Source organism: Canis aureus, chromosome 15 (assembly GCF_053574225.1).
Source record: "Canis aureus isolate CA01 chromosome 15, VMU_Caureus_v.1.0, whole genome shotgun sequence".
Classification (NCBI taxonomy): Eukaryota; Metazoa; Chordata; class Mammalia; order Carnivora; family Canidae; genus Canis; species Canis aureus.
Genome location: NC_135625.1, coordinates 53,134,989 through 53,157,433, shown reverse-complemented (window position 1 = coordinate 53,157,433; position 22,445 = coordinate 53,134,989). Strand labels below are relative to the sequence as shown.

Here is a 22,445-nt window from a genome sequence, read left to right as displayed (position 1 = left end):
TTCTCCTGGTGTTAAAACTCAATAGTTCCATATTTCAGACATTTCCGTCATTTTTCTTGGTGGTTCACACAGTGCTTTTGGAACAGGAGGGTGAGGGTCACGTCCATGCATCTCTGGCTGGCCCAGAGCGGGCGAGTCCGGACTTTGACCTGCCATGTCTTCTCTGTTGGGGCCTGGGGGTCGGGTCTGTCACACGGGAGTAGGCTTGGCACACGGCGAGGGCTTGCGGGCCCGGGGGTCAGATACTCCAAAGGGACTTGGAGGGTCTTTCGCTTCCAGAACAAAGACGTCCAACCTTAGGTCTTCGAAACGGGAAAGCCTTAGGGCAGCTGATCAAGAAGAAAGAATGGGCATAGGGCGGGTGTTAGGGACGGAAGGCTCGGCGGCAGATAGAGCCGTGCTAAAAGCAGACACAAGGGAAACACTCAGGATTCGTCACTAGCAGGAGATTTGAAAACTCCGAGATGCACCAGTTCCCGCACAGTTTCCAGGATCGAAACTGGTTCGAGAAGCAAATAGAGGGCTCGGAAAGCCCGTGGCCACCCAAATGTTGACTTAGCAGTGACCGTCGTCTCCGGGCCCGTGGTCACCCCTGAGCCGTGTGGGCGTCCGGGGAAGGCGCCATTCCCGCTCCCGCTTGTCCCGGGGATGTGGGCGCAGGGTGACTCTCCAGAGTCGCCGACGTGCAGGTCGCACACACGTGGGGAGTGGCCCCGGTTCCCGGCGCTGTGCTCCTGGGCGGTCACCCCCAGGCCCTTCCTGGCGCTGAGCGGGGAGCGGGTTTTGTCTGGACGCCTTGGTGCATCCATGTGCCACGTGTGGGGCTCTGCAGGGGCTGCGGCTACCCCGTGTGTTGTCATCCCCATGATTGCCTGGACACCGTGGAAGCAGAGCTGACAAAGTCTTCTTTTTCTTTTTTTTTCTTAAATCTTATTTATTTAGTCATGAGAGAGAGAAAGAGGCAGAGACCCAGGCAGAGGGAGAAGCAGGCTCCATGCAGGGAGCCCGACGGGGGACTCGATCCCGGGTCTCCAGGGTCACGCCCTGGGCCGAAGGCAGGCACTAAACCGCTGGGCCACCCGGGGATCTCCCTGACAAAGTTTACTTTTTGTCTTGATCCAGTTTTGGTATCAGATAATATTGACTTTATATCAGGAGTTGGGGGGTGTTCCCTTGGGGTAAGGTGGTATCTCATTGTGGTTTTGATTCGCATTCCCCAGATGATTAATGACGTTGAGCATCTTTTCATGCACCTGTTGGCCATCTGGATGTCTTTTTTAGAGAAATGCATATTCAGATTTTCTGCCCGTTTTTTAATTGCATAATTTGGGTTTCCGAAGTGGAGTTGTCTGGGTTCTTTATATATGTTGGATACTAACCGCTTATTGAATCTACCATTTGCAGATACCTTCTCCCATTCAGTAGGTTTCATTTCTTTTTCATTTTGTTAATTATTTCCTTTGCCGTGTAAAAGCTTTTTATTTGGTACAGCCCCAATAATTTATTTTTGCTTTGCTTCATTCACATGAGGAGACATATCTAGAAAAGTCTTGCTAAGGCTGATATTTTCTGGAAAATTTTAGGTAGAATTGGTGTTAAATTTTCTTCAGTGCTTGGCAGGCATATCTAGTAAAATCATCAGGATCTGGAGATTTCTCTTATATGAATTTTATTTTTTTATTTCTTTATTTTTTTTGGTATATGAATTTTACAATTAAGAATTCAGTTTACTTAATACGTTACAGTGGGTGGGTGTCAACCAGCCTGTTTTATTCACAGTATTTATATCTTACTGCGTGAGTTGTAGTGGCTTGTGCTTTGTTGAGAAGCTTGTCTGTATCTTTGAAATGGTCAAATTCATGTGTGAAGTGTTACTACTGTTCCCTTTATCTTTTCGGTTTCTGCAGGGTCTGTAATGATAACGTTTCCTTCCTGATTTTGTTAATTATGTCATATCAGTCTCTCTCTCTCACTCATTTTGCTAGAGGTTTGCGTATTTTATTTGCTGTATTTAAAGGATCACATTTTTGTTTCATTGATTTTGGGTTTTTTTTTTTCCCGTTTTCAGTTTCTTTGATTTTTTCTTGTATTTATTATGATATTCCCTCCTCTAAATTTGCTTTACTTTGTTCTTCTTTGTCCAGATTATTTAAATGGAAGCTTAGATTATTTGACAACTTTCTCTTTTTTAGTATGAGCAAATAGTCTCATAAATTTCCCTTTCAGAGCTGCGCGCCACCGATATTGGTGTGTGGTGTTCTCACTTTCATTCGGTTCTGTGTATTTTTAAAACTTTCCTTTGACATCTCCTTTCAACTCCTGGATTGCTTAGAATCGTTTTGCTTAGTTTCTCAATACTTGGAGATTTTCCTGCTGTTTTCTGCTACCGATTTCTAGTTTGAGTCCGTGATTTTCAAAGACCATGCTCTAGAATTTGAATTCTTGTAAATACGCTGAATTTCGTGTCATGGCCCAGGATATGGCCTGTCTTGGTGTGAGTTCTATGGGTGCTTGAAGACAACGTGTTTTCTGCACTTCTTGGGCGAGGTGTTTTATACCTGTTGTTGACATAACTGTTGGCTGATGGTCTTCTTGAGTGCTCTGTATCGTTGCTAATCTTTGTCCAGATTTTCTATCATTTATTTTTCTTCTTAAAATTTTTTTTTAAAAAAGAGTTTACTTATTCACGAGAGAGACACACACACACACAGATGTAGAGACACAGGCAGAGAAGCAGGCTCCCCAGGGAGCCTGATGCGAGACTCGATCCCAGGACCTTGGGATCACGCCCTGAGCCAAAGGCAGATGCTCCACCGCTGAGCCACCCGGGCGTCCCTGGGTCATACTTGTTAAAAATCACTCTGCCGATGTCTCTCTTTTGTATGTTTAGAACACTTGTCTTTCATGTAATTATCATGTCAGAGCATCCACCTGTCATTTTATGTTTTGTTTCTTTGTCCTGCTTTCCTCTGTGTTAGTCGAACGCGTTTTTAGAATTCAGCTTTGATATATCATTGTGCCCACGAGTGCGTATCTCTCTCAGTGCTGCTTGAGGTTTTATACTAAAGACACGTAACGTCACATTCTACTGTTGTCGACATGTTACCGGGTAGGGCGAAGTGCAGAAACCCCACCTCCGTGGCCTTCAGCCTCTCCTGCGACAACACGGTCTTAACTATTTCTTCTGCATACATTTGAGCCACACCAGGCAGTGCTGTATGGCTCGCGTCAACCAGCACGTAGCGGAGAAGGGAAGTCAATTTTATTCATGGATATTTTTGCTTATGTCATGTCATTTCTTCCTCCCCTATGCCCAGATGCTTCCTTTTCTCCTTTTCTTTCTGGTTACAGGTCTTTCTCTTGGGGCAGGTCTGTTGGTGACAAGGCCTCCTACTTTTCCCTCTTGATTTCTTTCATTCCCGAAGGGCTCTGGGTACACAGTTCTTTTCTCTTGCACTCGAAAAGCCGGCCACCGTCTCATGGCCTCCACGATCCCCGATGAGAAATCTGCGGTAATTCGAACCGTGTTTCTCGTGGGAGAGGCACCGTTACTCCCCCGTTGCTCTCCGGCCTCGTCCGCTGTCGTGACGTTTCTGAGGTTTGACTGTGTTGTGTCCTGGTGTGGATGTCTTCGGTTTGTCTGCACTGGGGTCTTTCCAGTTTCCTGAGTGTGGAGATTTAGGTCTTTTGTCAAATATGGTGTCTTTTCATCCACTAATTCTCTGAAGTTTTCTAGCCATTTTCTTACCCTTCTTTGGTGACTCCGTGGACATGAATGTGGGATCTTTTGTTACGGTCCCACGGGTCATTGGAGCAGCCTCTGGGGCTCCGGGGCTGCAGGTGCGACCTCGCGGATGCCGAGTGCGTCGGTCCTCCCTGGCTGTCCTCACCCACAGCTTCTGCATCACGGCCCGCGACTCCTTTGTGCAAAAGAGGGCTCTTGCCCGAGCGTAGCCAGGTCGCCCCGAGCTGGCCCCGACCGAGGGTGGTGGCTGGGTGGGGAGGCCCTGCCCTGAAGGTCACCTCAGCTGGTTGGTGGCTTTGACGATGCCAAGCCCCCTTGCTGTGGCAGGAGAGTGCTGGCATTTTAAGAGCTTCCTGGGGCAGGTCACGTGAAGGCCCGCAGAGGTCAAGCCCAGGCCTGGCTCACTGCCTGGTGTCTTGGTGCAGAGGCAACGGACTGCCTGGTGTCCTTGGACCTGAATGGCGGCCTCCCCTGCCCGACAAGGACGTGGGGGTCGTGGGGACATACAGCCCCATCGACTGGCCCGGCCAGCCTGCCTCTGGACGCAGAGTGGTCCTTGGCAGGTGGCTGGGGGGAGGGAGTTCGCAGACTGAGAACTCTTCACCCAGGGAAAGAACTTGGTAGAAAGAGTGGACGGATGTCCCCTTGATGAGGGAGGGGGAGGAGCGGTCCCTGGGCCAGCGTGCCTCGTACAGTGGAGGCCTGAGGATGTCCCACGTGCGTGCAGGGCTGGGGGAGGATACCCCGCGGGCTGCAGAGCGACGGGTGCCAGCATTCGCCCTGGACCCGCAGGTGGAGTGGGTGGCTGTCACACGGGCTGTGCCTGGCTGTAGTTTTGGGACCGAGTCAGGAGGAGAGCACTGGGCTTCGGGGGCGGCGGCATGCGGCCCTTGGACGCTGCCCCCCGCCCTCCACCCGGAGTTACCTGGAGGCTGGTTGGGATCTTGAGACGCCCAGTTGGGAGTTCACCGCTTGCTCCGACTGGGCTGGTGCTGGAGGCCTTTCTCCTGGGGCACCCGCTGGTGTCCCGGGCCGGGGCTCTGCAGAACCCCGTGTGGGGAAGGCTGCCGGGTCTTTCCTGAGGATGAAGGGGGGGAGGGTCGGCTCTCTGTCCGTTGCGGGTGCTGCCGGGCCATGAGGTGCCCTGGCAGCCTGGGCGCGGGGGTGCTTGCCTTGTGCCCTGGGGAGCAGCTGAGGCTCGGCCTCCGGGGCCTCCGGGGCCTCCTCCCTACCTGACACCTGTGGTTTTGGGGAAGCATGATGAAGGAGTCAGGGTGACGAGTTCCGCGTGGCGAGTGGGGCTCACGGACATGGCCTCCCATATTAGGGTCAGAACGTGTGTTTTGTCCGAGGCCGGGGTGCCTGGTGGCCCGGGGCTTTCTGGGTGCTGCTCTGAGCTTTCCGGGGCCTGTGCCTTTCCCCTGCCCCTCCACGAGGAAGCCTCTGCATGAGGATTCACTGGCCACCGGGGCTCTTGAGGACAGGCTGCTGATGTGAGGGGTGTGCCCTCCCCCCACTGTCCGGATCTGTCTTTCCTGGTCCCGGAGAGGACGTGTTCCTTAGAGGTCAGCAGTGCCAGCAGCCTACCGCCAACCCCTGCCCCTGCTTGGGTCGCTTACCACAGCCCCCGCCCCCAGGATGACAGGAGTCTGTAGAGTCTTAGCTTGTCCTTCCGCGGGCACACGGTTGGCAGATGTCTTCTCCCTGGCTTCAGCCAGTTTACTTACGTGGCGCGTGACTCTGCGTGCAGCCCACTTCTCAGTGTACACTCGTGTGGACCGTGGCATCCCCAGAGTGAGGGAGGGGTGTGCTGGCTGGCCCACTTCTGCTCGGGGTGGGGGCTACAGATGTGGGCCTCCCCTGACCGCAGGGTGGAGGGCGGAGAGGCTGTCCACGGGATGCATGGTCTGGGTCTTGTTCTCGGCATGAAATGTGTGACGCGGGGGCTCGCTGTCCTGTCCCCTTCTTTCTTCATCAGCTCAGGATACATCGGGCTCACCCTGGCCCAGGCGGGGCCTCCCGGGCTTGCACCCCAGCTGCGATGTCACCATCCCTTTGCATCGACACCCCAGTCGGGGCTCACGCGGTGGACATCTGCTGGGCCTGCTCTGGGGACAGGACATGTTCCAAACACCTCTCAAGTCATCAGACTTGCCTTCCTGTTTTTGTTCATTGAATTTATTCCTGGGTATTTTATTCCCTTTGATGCAGTTGTAAATACAATCATTTTCTCCGCTTTTCCGAGCATTCATTGTTTGTGTGCAGAAACACCACAGATTTCTGCGTGTTAATTTCACATCCTGAAAATTTGCTGAATTCAGGTATTAGTTCTGACGAGTTCTTGGTGGCATCTTTAGGGTTTTCTGTAGATATTAAGCCATTTGCAGAGAGAGATAGTGTGTGATTTTCTTTCCATGCCCGGTTGCTAAGGCTGGGACTTATGCTGTTGGATGGGAGTGGCCTCCCTGTCCACTCCTGACCCTACAGGGGAAGCTCTCCTGTTCTCACTGTCGGGGCCGATGTGTGCCGTGGGCTTGGCATCCCTGGCCCTCACTGTGTCGAGAAACGTGTCCTCTGCACCTGCTGTGTGGGGAGGCTTTATCCTGAAGGGATGTTGCGTCCTGTCAAATGCTTGTTCTGCATGTGCTGAGACGATCATGTATTTCTACCCTTTCTTCGGTTAATGCGATGCATCACATTGATCGATTTGTGGATATCGAACCACCCTAGCATCCTGGGAACAAATCCCACTTGGTTGTGGTGTCCAATCCCTTGAATGTACTGTTGGAAGTGGCTTGCTCATGTTTGTGTGGGGGGATTTCTGCATCTGTGATCATTGGGGGTATTGGTATTAGTAAAAGATCCTCGTCTTTTCTGGTCAGGTCCAGTGGTTTTGGGTTCAGGGTAATGCTGGCCCCATAGAGTGAATTTGGGAGCTTTCTTAGAGCTTAAGAAGTATTGGTGATCTTCTTCAAACGTTTGTTAGAGGTCACTAGTGAAGCCATCGGTCCTGGGCTTTTCTGTGTTGGGGGCTTTTGATCACTGCTTCAGTCTCCGTACTAGAAATGTCTGCAGATTTTCTGTTTCTTTATGATTCGGTCTTGGTAGGTTGAGTGTTTGTAGGGATTTATTCATTTCTTCTAGGTTGTCAGGTTTGCTGGTGTATAAGATGTGTCCCTTTTTATTCACTACTTGGCTCTTTCACTAGGACACGTGATTGTGTGGGCAGCAGTGGGACATGGTGGGACATGTCCATGTAGCTGTGTGTGTGTGGGGGGCACGCACGTGTGTATGGATATCCGCGAGTGCATTGCATACGTGCATGAGAGCATGTGCGTATGCAGTTGTGCACATACACATGCGTATGGACACGCTTGTTCACGTATATGTGTGCAGGTGTCCATGTGTGAGTATGTGCATGTGGGCTAAAATTTGTTTTAGATGTCTTCCTGTTATGGTTCTGCAGGATGCTGTTCTGTGGCTTTCTTTCCTCATGTCGTCTTCATGTGGAATCTTGGTCAGGCTGGTCTCCTGGAAGAGTTTGGGCATGTTTCCTCCTGTTCCACTTTCTGGAGATTTTCTTTCTGAAACTTTTAAACAATTCTTAAGAAAATTTATGTATTTGAGAGAGAGAGAGAGACAGAGCACGAGAGAGCGCAAGTAGGCTGGAAAGGGAGAAGCAGGCTCCCCACTGAGTGGGGAACCCAACTGGGGGCTCCCTCCCAGCACCCTGAGATCACGACCTGAGTGGAAGGCAGACGCTTAACTGACTGAGCTGCCCAGGCGCCCCTGGAAGTTTTTATGTACAGGTTCAATTTTTAAAAATAAGGCTATTATATATATATATCTATAAAATCAGGGCTTTTTAAAAAAAGATTTTATTTATTCATTCATGAGAGACACAGAGAGAGAGAGAGAGGCAGAGACACAGGCAGAGGGAGAAGCAGGCTCCCTGCAGGGAGCCCGACGCGGGATTCAATCCCGGGCCTCCAGGATCATGCCCTGGGCCGAAGTCAGGCGCTAAACTGCGGAGCCACCCAGGGTTCCCTAGATTCGGGTTTTTTATATGTCTGTGATATATCCATATACGATATGCATATGCACATATATCGGAGTGAGCTTTGTGTTTCTTAGTCTTTCGAGGAATCTGTCCACGTGAGCTAAGTCACCGAGATTGTTAGAATAAAGGTATTTATGGTATTTCCCTGTTAGCTTTCTAATATTTGCAGAAGCAGCCGTGACATCACCTCCTCCTTTTCTGACTGTGATAATTTGCGTCTTCCCTCTCTCCCCCACCATTCTGGCTGCACGTTTATCAATGTGATCAATTTTTGTAAAGAGTTTGCCTTTGGTTTCATTGATTTCTGTTTTATTGTTTTTCCTCTGATTTTTTATTATTGTGATTCTTGTGGTTTCCTTGTTTTTCTCTTAACTCTTGTTTTTGTAGTTTGGGAAGATGGAAGCTGAGACTGCTGATCGGGATCTTTTCCCTCCTAACGTGAAGAGTTGGTGCCGCACACCAGGCGGGTGTCTGGCTAAGGTGGCATCCCCGCGTTGCTGCGACACTGTGTCCTCGTTTCCCGTCGGTTCAAGATGCTTTCTAATTTCCCTTTTAATTTTGGTTACACCCATGGCTTATTTAGAGATATGTTTTTTGAGGGATTTTTTCAAAGGTCTTTCTGATTTTGACTTCACATTTAATTCTGTTGTGGTCAGAGAACACATTTTATCAAAAATTTGAGTCCTCTTAAGTACACGGTTCAGAACGCGGTCTCCTCAGGAACTGAGCAACAAGATGCACTGTGCTTCCGTGCCATCCTTGTGTTCTGGGGTGTTGTGTACACACGCTGAGGCTGGCTGGGGACGGGCTGCTCACGTTCTTCCCCTGCGTCATTACTTACGTCCTGGCTCCTGGGTTTCTCAGTTCCTGATCGAGGGGTATTGAGTCTGCGACATACTTAGAGATCTGTCTGCTCCCTGTGTTCTCAAGCTCTGCTGCTTGATTTATAACATTTAGGGTTCTTAGGTCCTCTTGATGAATTAACTTTTTTAAGATGTTCTTGATTCGTGAGAGACACAGAGAGAGAGGCAGAGACACAGGCAGAGGGAGAAGCAGGCTCCATGCAGGGAGCCGGACGTGGGACTCGATCCCGGGACACGGGATCACACCCTGGGCCGAAGGCAGGCGCTCAACCACTGAGCCACCCAGCAGTCCCATTCTGTTTGTTTAGAGACAGAGCGTGTGTGTGCGTGTGAGCCAGGAGAGGAGCAGAGGGAGAGCTAAAACCAAGAGTTGGATGCTCAACCTACTGAGCCACCCACGCTCCCCTAATTAACTCTATTTTCATGAAGAAATGACCCTCGTTCCCTGGAGCCCTAACGTGCTGTGTGAGCATAGCCGTTCCAGCTTTCCTTTGATTATTGTCGGGAAGCATGTCTTTTCCATCCCCCTTTCCCTTCCCCCAAGGGCTTCATGTCTTTTTCTCTAACGGGCTGGGTTTGTCTTTTCTCCCTTGAATCTGACTGTCCGCGTTTGCTGTGCTTTGCCGTCGGCCCGGGTTTGGTTTGTCCCATCTGTTCTGTGTCGTGGTTTTGCTTTTCCTGCCATTCTGTGGGTGTAGGGGGCGCGTTCTGTGACTCTGCCCTTGCACCTCTGTTGGCTCATGAGTGTGCACCGTTGGCTCCGGCACTGGGCTGGCTGCTCCGGGGTCTGCGGCAGGTTCCTGGACGTCGTCCGAGGATCTCGCGGACGCGCCTCCTCACGCGCCTCCCTTCCTGGCCTGTGTGAGGTTGCTGCTGTGCGTGTTTCACTTGGTGTTATAAACTCTGTTCTGCATCGTTGCCATTTACGTTTGGGCAAACGAGCCGTTCCCTTTAGAAGAGGGAAGGTGGGGTCCAGCCTGTGCGGGTCGCCCGCGGCTCTGCGTGTGGGTGCGCCGCAGGGAGGAGGGCAGCCAGCCGGCGAGGAATCCGCGCCGTCTCTGTGTTTCTGAGAAGGGTCTTCGTTTTGCCTTTATCTTTGGAAATTCTTTTCACCCGTTCCTTACAGGACCGTGGGCCATCGGGTCGTGCTGTCCAAGGAGGCCGCTCTGGTCCTCCGTACGCAACGGGGAAGATGTCTGTTTCCTCTGACTGCTTTTAAGATTTTCTCTTCATCGCCGGCTTCAAGCAGTTTGACTGTGATGTGCCTCCATGAGGTTTTCCTCACGGATTTTGGGCTTCCAGCATTGGTGGGTTTATGGTTTGATCATCTGGCAGAGAGATAGAGACGCAAAGAGACACAGAGACACAGGTAGGGAGAGCCGGTGAGACAGGGAGCAAGAGTCAGAGACAGGGAGGGAGAGAAGGAGTCGGGGGGGGCGGGGGGCCGGGGACAGGCCGTGATGGGGTGGCGGGGAGAGACAGACACAGGGAAGGAGAGTCAGAGAGACAGGGACGGAGAGACAGAGACAGTGAGGGAGGACAGAAAGACAGGGAGGGAGAGGCAGGGAATCAGGTAGGGAGACGCCGAGAGACTGGGAGGGAGAGACCGAGACACAGAGAGGAAGACACAGAGACAAGGAGGGTGAGATCTAGACAGCGTGGGAGAGACAGAGAGGGAGGGAGAGACCGAGAGACAAAGGGCTGCGCAGGGAAGGAGTAGTGGGACCTGTTCCCGGAGGGGCTGGTTGTGGGGCCTCCTACGGGTCAGGTCTCCTCTGGGCGGCTCAGAGAGGGTGCGGGGCCCCTCCACCGGGGCTCAGGGAGGGTGCCGAGTCCATCCGCGTACGCTCAGAGGGGTTTGGATGCAGGCACCATCCAGCGTCAGGGCACGGCCTTGGGGCGGTGGCTTGAGGGCCTGGGTGGCTGAGCCCCAGGAGCGCCCCCACGGCCCTTGGCTCTTCCTCCTCCCCCCTACTCCCCTCCCCCCCCGCCCCTGTCCCCCTTCTCCCCTTCCCCCTTCAGCCTCTGCCCCACTTCCCCCCTTCCCCCATTTCCAAGCTCCCCAGGCTCCAGGGAGCACACCCCGCCCACCCCGCCTTGGTCCCTATCAGGTGAGTATGGCGATTTCTGAAACTTTTGAATTTTGAAAGCATTCCCCTTTCTCCACATCCTCTCTAACATTTGTTGTGTCCTGTCTGGTTCTTGTTCCCCATTCTCACGGGTGTGAGGTGGTATCTCATTGTGCTTTTGCTCTGTATTTCCCTGCCGGCCGGCGATGCAGAGCATCGTCTCGTGTGCTTGTTGTCCACGTCTGTGTCTTCCTGTGTGACGTTTCTGTTCATGTCTTTTGCCCATTTCAGGGTGGCACTCTTGGTTTCTCTGCTGTTGAGTTGAATAAGTTCTTTTTTTTTTTTTTAATTTTTATTTATTTATGATAGTCACACAGAGAGAGAGAGAGAGAGGCAGAGACACAGGCAGAGGGAGAAGCAGGCTCCATGCACCGGAAGCCCGACGTGGGATTCGATCCCGGGTCTCCAGGATCGCGCCCTGGGCCAAAGGCAGGCGTTAAACCGCTGCGCCACCCAGGGATCCCGAGTTGAATAAGTTCTTTAGAGACCTTGGATAACTGGCCCTGTATCGGACGGGTCATTTGCACATATCTTCTTCCATTCTGGAGGTTTGTCTTTTAGTTTTCTTGAGCGTTTCTTTTGCTCTGTGGAAGCTTCTCATATTGACGAAGTCCCAGTGATTCGTTTTGGCTCTGTTTCCCTGGCCTTCATGGATGTATCTTGCAAGAAGTTGCTGTGGCCCAGTTCAAGGAGGGTGTTGTTGCCTGTGTTCTCCCCTAGGAGTTTGATGGAATCTTGTCTCCCATTTAGATCTTCCATCCATTTTGAGTTTCTCTTTGTGTCCGGAGCTGTGAGAGGATGGTCCAGTTTCATTCCTCTGCGTGTGGCTGTCCAACGTGCCCAGCAGCCTTTAGTGAAGAGACTGTCTTTTTTCCAGCGGATGGTCTTTCCTGCTTGGTCGAATGTACGGTCTTGACGGGCGAGTTGAGGGTCCACTTCTGGATTTGTCTCTTCTGTCCCATTGATCTGTGTGTCTGTTTTTGTGCCAGTACCACACCGTCTTGATGAGCACAGCTTTGTAGCACAGCCTGAAGTCCGGCATTGTGATGCCGCCAGCTGTGGTTTTCTTTTCTCATATTGCCCTGGGCGTTCGGGTTCTTTTCTGATGATTTCACACGAATCTTCCGATGATTTGTTCCAGCTCTCTGAAGAGAGCCCGTGGTATTTCTGATGATAGGGATCGCGTTCCATGTGTAAATTGCCCTGGGTCACGTGGACATTTTCCCAATATATATGAATTGTTCCAATCCAGGAGCATGGAATGGTTTTCCATCTCTTTGTGTCTTCCTCAATTTCTTTCAGACGTCTTCCGTGGTTTTTCGGGTAGAGATCCTTTATCTCTCTGGTTAGGTGTATTGCTAGGTATCTCATGCTTTTGGGTGCAATTGTCACTGGGACCGACTCCTTCATTTCTCTTTCTTCAGTCTCATCGTTGGCGTATGGAGAGGCCAGGGATTTCTGGGCATTGATTGGGTATCCTGCCACGCTGCCAAATTTGCTGTAGGAGTTCTAGCAATCTTGGGGTGGAGTCTTTTGGGTTTTCCAGGTACGGTATCATGTCATCAGCGAAGAGGGAGAGTTTGACTACTTCTTTGCCGATTTGAGCCTTTTATTTCTTTCTGTCGCTTGATTGCTGAGGCCGTGACGTCTAGTAGTATGTTGAGTAGCCTTGGTGAGAGTGGACATCCCTGTCTCTCGTTCCCGATCTTCGGGGAAAGGCTCCCAGTGTTTCCGCATTGAGGATGATTATTTGCCGTAGGCTTTCCTTTCCGTCGATGGCTTTGGGGATGCTGGGAACGTTCCCTCTATCGCTGTACTCTGAAGCGTTTGGATCAGGAATGGATGCCGTATTTTGTCAAATGCTTTCTCTGCATCTATTGAGAGGATCATCTGGTTCTTGTTTTTTCTCTTGCAGATCTGATCAGTCACACGGAGTGTTTGCCTAGTGTTGAACCAGCCTTGGGTCCCAGGGATAAATGCCACCTGGTCACGGTGAGTAACTTCTCAATGTACCATTGGATGCTATTCACTCGTATCTTGTTTAGAATCTTTGCATCCGTGTTCATTGGGGACATCGGTCTATAACTCTCCTTTTTGGTGGGGTGGGGTCTTTGTCTGCTTCTGGACTTCAGGTGATGCTGGCCTCATAGAACGAGTTTGGAAGTATTCCATCTCCAGAAGCTTCAGCTGGCCTCACTGTAGTCTCTGTGGTGGGCTCTTGTTTTGGTTCAGGATGTAGCTCAGTGGCCAGAGTCGTTCGCTCCACTGAGGCAGGTGGCTGCTCCGGCATGTGCGGGAACCCGATAGCATGCACCTGGGCGTGCTCTTCCTCCAGGGTGGCCACGGGTACAGGTAGCTCTTGCATGTCGGAACAGTGAGTCAGAGGTGTTACCACCACGTGCATTGGTTTGGTCTCAGCAGCTGGCTTCTCGGCTCGAGCCGTGACCAGCTCGATCACCTCTGGCTCTGAAGCTTTAACAGGCCCCGAGGTAGGAGCTGGGGCCGGTTGTTGAGGTGGTTCAGAATATTGCACAGGGGCAGACACTAGTTGCTCCCCTGAGCTGGGTGGCCGATCCGGCATGTGGCGGACCCTGGTAGCATGCGCCGGGACATGACGTACCACAAGGGTGGCCAAGATTGCAGGTGGGTCCTCCTTATCGGGAGAGTGAGTCAGAGGTGTGACCACCTCGTGCATTGGCTTGGTCTCAGCAGCTGGCATCTGCGCTCTGGCCAAGCACTCAGCACCGACAGCCCTGCCCAGCTCGATCACCTCAGGCCCAGAAGCTTCATCAGGCCCCACCTTCGGAGCTGGGGTGGGCTGCTGCCGTGGTTCATGATGTTGCTCAGGGGCCGAAGCTGGTTGCTGCACTGAGGCAGGTGACTCCTTTGGCATGGCATGCCGGGGACATTGATAGTGGGTGCCCGGGGGAGCTCTTCTTGCAGGGTGGCCAAGTGTGCAGGTGGCTCCTCCAGGTCGGGACAGTGAATCAGACGTGTGACTGCCATGTAAATGGCTTGGCCTCAGCAGCTGGCATCTCGGCTCGGGCCAAGCACTCAGCACCAACTGCCATGCCCGGCTCGAACTGCTGAGGCCCATAAGCTTCAGCTCACCCCAGTGTAGTAGCTCTGGCGGGCTCTTGATTTCATTTAGGATGTTGCTCAGTGCTCGAAGTCGGTTGCTCCCCTGAGGCAGGTGGCTGCTCCGTCATGTGGGGGGGATCCCGATAGCATGCCCCTTGGCGTGCTCTTCCTCCAGGGTGGCCGCGGGTACAGGTACTTTTTCACATTTGAAATACCTTATTGCCTATTTGCTTATGTTAAAAAAATAACTGTGTCCAAGACTTAAAGATTCTTATTTACTGATGCATTTAAATCTTTCTCATAATGATCTACGGCATTTAATGTAGTATGGAAATTGTTCATATCGGTGCCTCCGGCAGCTTTTCCTTTTGTACTTGTGGTGTTCCTATTTATATCATTCGGATATCTTTTGAAAAACAATGACATTCTTTAGAAACCTGAAGATTTACCTGGCGTGTTTTTTTTTTTTTTTTTTTTTTTTTTTTAGTGTCATACATTTCCATTTATTGGACCCTACTGAATACATCAGTTAAATGTTTGCTTATTTCACATAAAGGGCCCGTTTTCTTTCTTTTGAATTTTTAATTTTTTATTGGAATTCAGTTTGTCCACATATACCGCAACACCCTGTGCTCATCCCGCCAAGAGCCCCCCTCATTGCCCATCACCCAGTCACCCCACCCCCTCCACCCACTTCCCCTTCCACTACCCCTTGTTTGTTTCCCAGAGTTAGGTGTGTCTTGCTTTGTCACCCTCACTGATACTTTCACTCATTTTCTCTGCTTTGCCTTTATTCCCTTTCGCTAATTTTTATATTTCCTAAATGAATGAGACCATATAATGTCTGTCCTTTTCCGATTGACTCTTTTCACTCAGCATAATAGCCAGGACAGCTGCACCCCAGTGTTTCTAGCAGCAATGTCCACAATAGTCAAACTGTGGAAGGAGCCTCGATGTCCATCGAAAGATGATGGATCAGGAAGCTGTGGTGTGGCGGGCAGTCATGGCGGCTCACCTAAAGAAACGAGTGTGCGAGGAATTCACTAAGGTGGTCCAGCAACAACAGAAGGAAATTGCAACCAAGAAACTGCGATTGACAAAACCAAGTAAATCTCAGCACTCCACGTAGATCGGTGTAAAGCTCCCTCCCCAGCGGATGCTTTGCAGTATCTACTGCAGTTTGCCAGAAAGCCTGTTGAAGCAGAAAGTGCTGAAGGAGTAGTCAGGATTCTCTTGGAACATTGTTACAAGGAGAATGATCCATCTGTGAGACTGAAAATTGCATCATTGTTGGGTTTATTATCAAAGCCTGCAGGGTTTTCACCAGAGTGCATTATGGATGATGCCATTAACATCCTGCAGAATGAAAAATGTCTCATCGACTCCTTGCTCAGCTGTTGGACACCTTGCTTGCAATTGGCACCAAACTCCCAGAGAATCAAGCTATCCAGATGGGATTAGTTGATGTAGCCTGCAAGCACCTCACAGATACGTCTCCTGGTGTAAGAAATAAGTGCCTGCAATTACTTGGCAATCTTGGCTCTTTGGAGACAAGTGTCACAAAAGATGGAGAAGGCCTAGCTGTCAGAGATGTCCAGAAGATTATAGGGGATTACTTCAGTGACCAAGACCCACGTGTCAGAAGAGCGGCTATAAAAGCCATGTTGCAGCTTCATGAAAGAGGACTGAAATTACACCAAGCAATTTATAATCAGGCCTGTAAATTGTTGTCTGATGACTGTGAACAAGTGCGCAGTGCTGCAGTCCAACTTACCTGGGCTATCAGTCAGCTCTATCCTGAAAGCGCTGTCCCCATTCCTTCTTCTATTGAAGAAATTCGCTTAGTTGATGATGCAGTTGGAGCAATTTGTCCCATGGTCAGTGATGGCTCCTGGGTGGTTCGAGTTCAGGCTGCAAAGCTATTGGGCTCGATGGAACAAGTCAGTTTTCACTTCTTGGAGCAGACGCTCGACAAGAAGCTCATGTCAGATCTCAGGAGAAAACGCACTACACGTGAACGTGCCGAGGAACTTTACAGGTCAGGAGAGTTTTCCAGTGGCAGAAAGTGGGGAGGTGATGCTCCCAAAGAAGAAATAGATACAGGAGCTGTGAACTTGATGGAGTCAGGAGCTTGTGGAGCCTTTGTTCCTGGATTGGAAGATGAGATGTATGAGGTCCGCATCGCTGCTGTGGAGGCTCTCTGCATGCTGGCCCAATCTGCACCTTCTTTTGCGGAGAAGTGCCGCCCTGATTTCCCGGTGGACATGTTTAATGATGAAATTGAGGAAGTACGTCTGCAGTCCAACCACAGCATGAGAAAAATTTCTAAAAACATCACTCTCCGAGAGGATCAGCTTGGCAGTGTCCTGGCTGTGTTAGAGGATTCGTCCAGAGATATTCGAGAGGCTGGCTCTTCACGAACTTCTATGCTGTACTAATGTTTCGACTAAAGAAGGGATTCATCTCGCACTGGTGGAGCTGCTGAAAAATTTAACCAAGTCCCCTACTGATAGGGACTCTATATGGAAGTGCTTGAAGTTTCTGGGAAGTCGGCATCCAACCCTGGTGCTTCCCTTGGTGCCAGAGCTCCTGAGCACCCATCCATTTTTTGACCCAGCTGAACCAGACATGGATGACCCAGCTTACATTGCAGTTTTGGTTCTTATTTTTAATGCTGCTACAACCTGTCCCACAATGCCAGCACTGTTCTCAGATCATACCTTCAGACATTATGCCTACCTCCGAGACAGTCTGTCTTCTTCATCTTGTTCCTGCCTTAAGGTTACCAGGTAGAAAACTAGTGTCATCGGCCGTTTCTCCCAGTATTGCGCCCCATGAGGACCCGTCCCATCAGTTCCTGCAGCAGAGCCCTGAAAGGGTGTACAGTCTTCAGAGCACCGGGCCCCTCAGGGAACCCAGAAGCTGCTGGAGTTCACCATCCGGGATCTGCAAAGACTTGGAGAACTTCAGTCTGAACTAGCAGGAGTTGCTGACTTCTCGGCTACCTATCTTCGGTGTCAGCTTCTTCTCATCAAGGCCTTGCAAGGAAAGCTGTGGAATGTAGCTGCCCCTTTATATTTGAAGCAGAGTGACTTGGCCTCCGTAGCAGCAAAACAGATCATGGAAGAGACCTACAAAATGGAGTTCATGTACAGTGGTGTGGAGAAGAATCAGGTGGTGATTATACATCCCATGAGGCTGCAGGCCAAAGCCTTGCAACTTACAGTAACAGCATGGACTACTCGAGGAGTTGACCCCTTATTTGGTATGTGTGAAAACTTTTTACAAGAAGTTGACTTTTTTCAGAGGTGTTTTATTGCTGATTTGCCCCCACCTACAGGACAGCTTTGTGGACAAACTTCTTGAACTTCTGCCCCGACTCATGACATCCAAGCCTGTGGAAGTGGTCAAAATTCGACAGACCATGCTGAGGCAGAGTACCTCCTTGCACCTCCCCCTTCCAGAGCAGATCCACACACTTTAGCCACCATCATAGAGCCAGCAGGCGAGTCAGACAACCCTTTGCGGTTTACGTCTGGATTGGTTGTGGCCCTGGATGTCGATGCGACCCTGGAACATGTGCAGGACCCTGAGAGTGCTGTGAAGGTCCAGGTCTTCTATCCAGATGGCCAGGCTCAGATGATTCATCCTAAGCCGGCAGACTTGCGGAATCCTGGCCCACCCAGGGCGCCACCGGCTTATCACTCAGGTGTACTCCCATACTCCCATACTGCCTGGACAGAACCATGCCCGGTGGAAGTGAGGCTGCTACTGGCCTACAACTCCAATTCCCGCATTCCAAAATCCCCCTGGATTGAAGGTGGCAAAGTGTCCCCCCAGGTGGAAACCAGCATGGAGGGCACCATCCCCTTCAGCAAGTCTGTGTACGTTTACATAATGCCCAAACCTGCAAGGCGCTGAGTCACAGCATTGTGTAGAGCTGAAGCTGAGAAAGACCTTCTTAGGTAGCAGAGTGAGCCCGAAGCCTAGAGCACTTCACCTGGAGCCGGCGTATGGGCATGAGCACCATCACCCTTATCGTCTCATCTGGTATCAAACACAAAATAAATTATTTTGCATTAAAAAATCAAAAACCTTCAAGTCCACACCTCTTCCTTCCCTGACTCCCCCCACCACCTTTGTAAAGTTGAGAAAACAACAACAACAACAACAACAACATCAACAAAAGAAGCTGTGGTCTTACAGCTTACAATGGAATATTACTCAGCCGTTAGAAACGACAAACGCCATGAAAGGAGAGTGACGTTTGGTTCTACTTGTTGGGTTCATGTTGTTGTACGTGTGTTTTCAGCCAACCAGCAGTATGTACCAGATCATCTACTAAGAAGGGTCTTTTACTCAAAACCAGGAAAGAGGAGAGAGAAAGAACTAGTTTCGAGAGCTTTTTGATTGGAAAAAGCATTGCAAAAATCACGATTTTCATTATACAGTAAGGGAGTAGCTTCCTTTCTGTGTTCATCCTCGTGAGGATTAACGATAGAGGGAGTCCTGTGAAATGAAGACCACTTTGTATTCCAATTTACTTCCTGGAATTTCTTAATTGTTTCCTTTTTTTTGGTTTTTACTGACATTGAAAAACTGAAAAACTTCTGGCTCATAACTTTGTTGCATTTCTAGGTCCCTGCAGCAACAAAAGGAAATCGTCCTATTAGGACTAGAAGTCTAAGTGAGTCCTAAAGTATTGGAAGAAAATTCTAAAATATACATTGAGGTTCTATAAGGAAAAGATTGAGTTTATTTATTTATTTTTAATTTTTTATTTATTTATCATAGTCACAGTGAGAGAGAGAGAGAGAGAGAGAGAGAGAGAGACAAAGTCCGAGATACAGGCAGAGGGAGAAGCAGGCTCCATGCACCGGGAGCCCGGCGTGGGATTCGATCCCGGGTCTCCAGGATCGCGCCCTGGGCCAAAGGCAGGCGCCACACCGCTGTGCCACCCAGGGATCCCCAAGATTGAGTTTAAACAAAAGAGCCTGAGCTAATTCTTCCAGAAGGTTTGTTACCTTGAATTCAGAGCCCTTTTCTGAGTATATTAGAAAAATAATTAGTCCCACAGTGTCAGTCGATTCATGTATTAATGAGATGAGAGCTAACATTAATGAAACTAACTCTAAAGTAGTTGACTGCCAAGCTGATTGTTAAATTGGTTATTATGGAAACAGGAGAACCAACTCACACACTTAGAAATGAGGTCCCAGACTGGAAGTACTGGTAAATGTAGCTGCTCATAATCTAAGTTAAGTAATTCCTTGACAATCTGAGTAGATCTATATCAACATGGCGGTCTTATATGTAATGTAGGGTGTTTAGTAGGAAATTATCGAATGGACTTCATGATTCCCTAGAGCTTATTTTTGAGAGGTGCTAGGGAATAAGGAGGCGAAAAAAATGAATGCTCAAAAAAGTCCTATTTCCATCTTACACATTTGGGGAAACTGTACGAATATGTCCAAAGAATCTTGGTCTTCAGTAGTTTTATATGCAGTAATAACTAACACCATAAAATAGCACTTATTTAGATAGAATTGATGGTAGACGTGGCAGTACTACATCCTTTTCTACAATGTCTGAGCGTTTGTAGTACTTCAGACCTTTCCATCAGGCGTCAACATTAAATATTGAATACCTCTAGAAAGTGTGAAAATAATTATGTCTTTGGAAGTAGTTAACATGAAGTTTTTCCATGTGTCCCATTGGACTTTTCTAGTGATGATCCTCCTAGGATGCTTTATCAGTAGGTGTCAGGATTTTATGGACTAAAAAACTGATATTTTCTTTTACAGTTGAAATCTGTAAATCATCTTTATACTTAATTTTCTATGTCCTCTCATAGCGAAAAGTAAGCAAAATATGCCAAGACAGAGAATGATGGTCCCCCCACCAAACCTTGAGCATAACCGTTAAGGAACAAGAACTGTCGGAGATCTATGTGTGTGTATCTGTAGGTACATCCATGCATACATGGCAAGATTTAACAGAAATCACAATCCCGACATCATCTGTGGTTTATGTCACAGCTCTTCTCTGTCGTCAGCCTCTGTTTTTCTCTTTGGGCTTTCGTTGAAAACTACTCGGCCTCATGTCTTTCGCTCTGAGACTTTAACTGTAATCCTTGAATTCTTAATTTCAGTTCAGAAACCCTAGTCTTAGAACTCATGAGTCTCCAGATTTCCATGACTGTCACCAAAAGTTGAAAATCCTATAGGTTTGCCCTTTTTTTTTTTTTTAAAACAAAAGACTTAAAAGCAAGAAAAGAAAAAAAAATGCTTCTTTCTGTCTTGACAAACATGAGGAAGAAACTGCAATCAGGAATACAGGTGGAAGCAACTCCTTCTGTAGCCTCCCCTTGTACTTTTAAAAGAGCTTTGTCATGTAGTTAATGATGGAGAAAGTTGACAACATGCATTGTATATGTCTGCTGTCCGCAGAGTGTATTGTGTGACCGTATTTTTTTCCCAGTCATTGAAAGGATTCTCCCAGTATGATACTCTTAATTTAAAAAGAGTGTTTTTTTTCTCCTTTAAAATAGTCATCATTTGGAACTGGAGGGTATGACGCTGAGTGAAGTAAGTCATTCGGAGAAGGACAAACATTGTAATGTCTCATTCATTTGGGGCATATAAAAATAGTGAAAAGGAAGAAAGGGGAAAGGAGAAAAAATGAGTGGGAAATATCAGAAAGGGAGACAGAACGTGAGAGACTCCTCACTCTGGAATACGAACAAGGGGTGGAAGAAAAGGAGGTGGGGTGGGGGTGTGGGGTGACCGGGTGACGAGCATTGAGGGGGGCACTTGATGGGATGAGCGCTGGGTGTTATGCTCTATGTTGGCAAACTGAACTCCAATAAAAAAAATCATCATTATTTTCTGACATTTATAAAATGCAGTAAAAGATAAGGAAACCATCCTGAGAGGCAGGATGCCTCTCTCATTTGGCCATGTTTTTAACATGTTTTATTTATTTTCCTCCCTTATTATTTAAGGCTTTTTTGTATGTATGCACTGACTTTTTTATCAGCTATATTTTTGAGGAATAAGCTCTTCAATTTACAGGTGCTGTATCTTTTATAGTCATAAGTTCATTGGTTTCTAGAAATACACATTTGCTTCCATGTATCCATTAGAGTGCAACAATACTGAACTCCTATGGGATTTTTCACTGATGAAAATTGTTTTTATCCTTTCCTTTTGTATTGAAGCAGGTCTGAAGACCAGGAAGAAAGCTGACTGGTGATCTGAATTGCAAAATGTTGAGAACTGACCAGTGGGTTGTCATGGTGTCTGATGATTCTGTGTGTGTGTGTGTGTGTGTGTGTGTGTGTGTGTGTGTGTGTGTGTGCGCGCGCCTAATGACTCTTAAGTACAAAGGAAGTAGAGGGGGAGGTAGGAGGGTAGCAGGACTTAGCCTAGGAGAAGCTGATAGATAGATGTCAGGATTTTCGAGGAAGAGGAGCTGGGCAGGAAGGGATTCTAAGGAAGGAATATGAGGAGGAGAACCCATCCAGGCTGCAAGAGAGGAGTGGGGCGGTCCGTGGAATAGAGGAGGTGCCATCGGTTCCCATCACCGCTACTGGGGAGGGGAAGCTGGCCCCCGAGTAGGAAGGCACAATGGAGTCGGTCGCCCCCGTGTCCAACTGGAAAGAGATGGGCTTCCCCGCTCGCTGGAGCAGGACCCTGGGCTGGGCCTGGGTTAGGGGGTGTCCGAGTCTGGGCCCCGTCAGTCATCGTCCAGTCCGAGTAGTTGAAAGGCTGGACTTCCCGGCTCAGGGTTTCCTCCGTGTGGAGGCGCCGAGGATCCCCCGAGCCCCGGGCAGGCGGATTTCCAGGGGCCCATCGTTGGACATTGAGGGTATTGCCGCGTTGGCTCCTTGGGATTGGGACATCGACGGGCCCATTGTCCCTCGGTGCCGCATCTGAAGCAGGCCCCAGGCGGGGTTCGGTCGGTTCCCCCTTTCTGCGGGCTCGCGGAGCCCGCCGGCCGCAGGGCTGCCACCGAGGCTTGGGTCTGGAGTTGGACCTTCTGCTGGAGCCTGGCCTGCCTCTGAAGTTCAGCCACTTCCTCTCGGGTGTTAAGGACTTTAAATGCCATTTTCACCAGGTCGGGCATGGGAGTTTGAGGACCCTCCCCGGTCTTCTTTAGTTTTTTGCGGATATCGGAGGAGGACTGATAGATACACCACTGCAGTGGTAATCCACTCTAGCGCATCTGTAAGGACCAGTAGGGGGGATCAAGGTGAGACTGTGGAACAGTCTGCGTGGGAAAAACATGACTCATGATGCTGAGAGTGGCATGCACACGAAGATTTTCTTACCCTTTAAGTTTCGTGGCAGAAGTCTCTCTTTTTATTCAAGTCTGACTCCTAAAACACAAACCAGTACGTAAATTTCTCATGAGAAACTTTCCATGAAATGGTATAAGGAAAGAGGTCTTACAGGTGTTTCTTCCGCAAGTTCTGAAGTTCTGCGTTTTCAAGTGTGACCTTTGGTGGTTGATTTTTCTTCTGTTTTCCTTATGAGGAGAACATTTTTAAAGGAGAGTGCATGATT

At 49.4% G+C, this 22,445-nt stretch overlaps 2 protein-coding genes and 1 pseudogene across 3 annotated transcripts in view; 2 read left to right on the top strand and 1 right to left on the bottom strand.

Moving 5' to 3' along the window:
- Positions 1–22,445, bottom strand: part of LOC144284804 (adenylate cyclase type 1-like) — a 414,796-nt gene that overhangs the window by 7,388 nt on the left and 384,963 nt on the right. The window lies entirely within an intron of this gene.
- The window catches only part of LOC144284801 (adenylate cyclase type 1-like), a 131,461-nt gene continuing 118,853 nt past the window's right edge, over positions 9,838–22,445 (top strand). For both annotated transcript variants that reach the window (XR_013353228.1, XM_077849854.1), the window contains exons 1-2: positions 9,838–9,975; positions 12,713–12,789. Coding sequence is in view for 1 of the 2 variants with exons in the window: in XM_077849854.1 (XP_077705980.1) it covers positions 12,774–12,789 (16 nt within the window). In the remaining variant the exon portion in view is untranslated. The remainder of the gene's footprint in view (positions 9,976–12,712; positions 12,790–22,445) is intronic.
- Positions 14,794–18,131, top strand: LOC144284798 (integrator complex subunit 4 pseudogene; annotated as a pseudogene).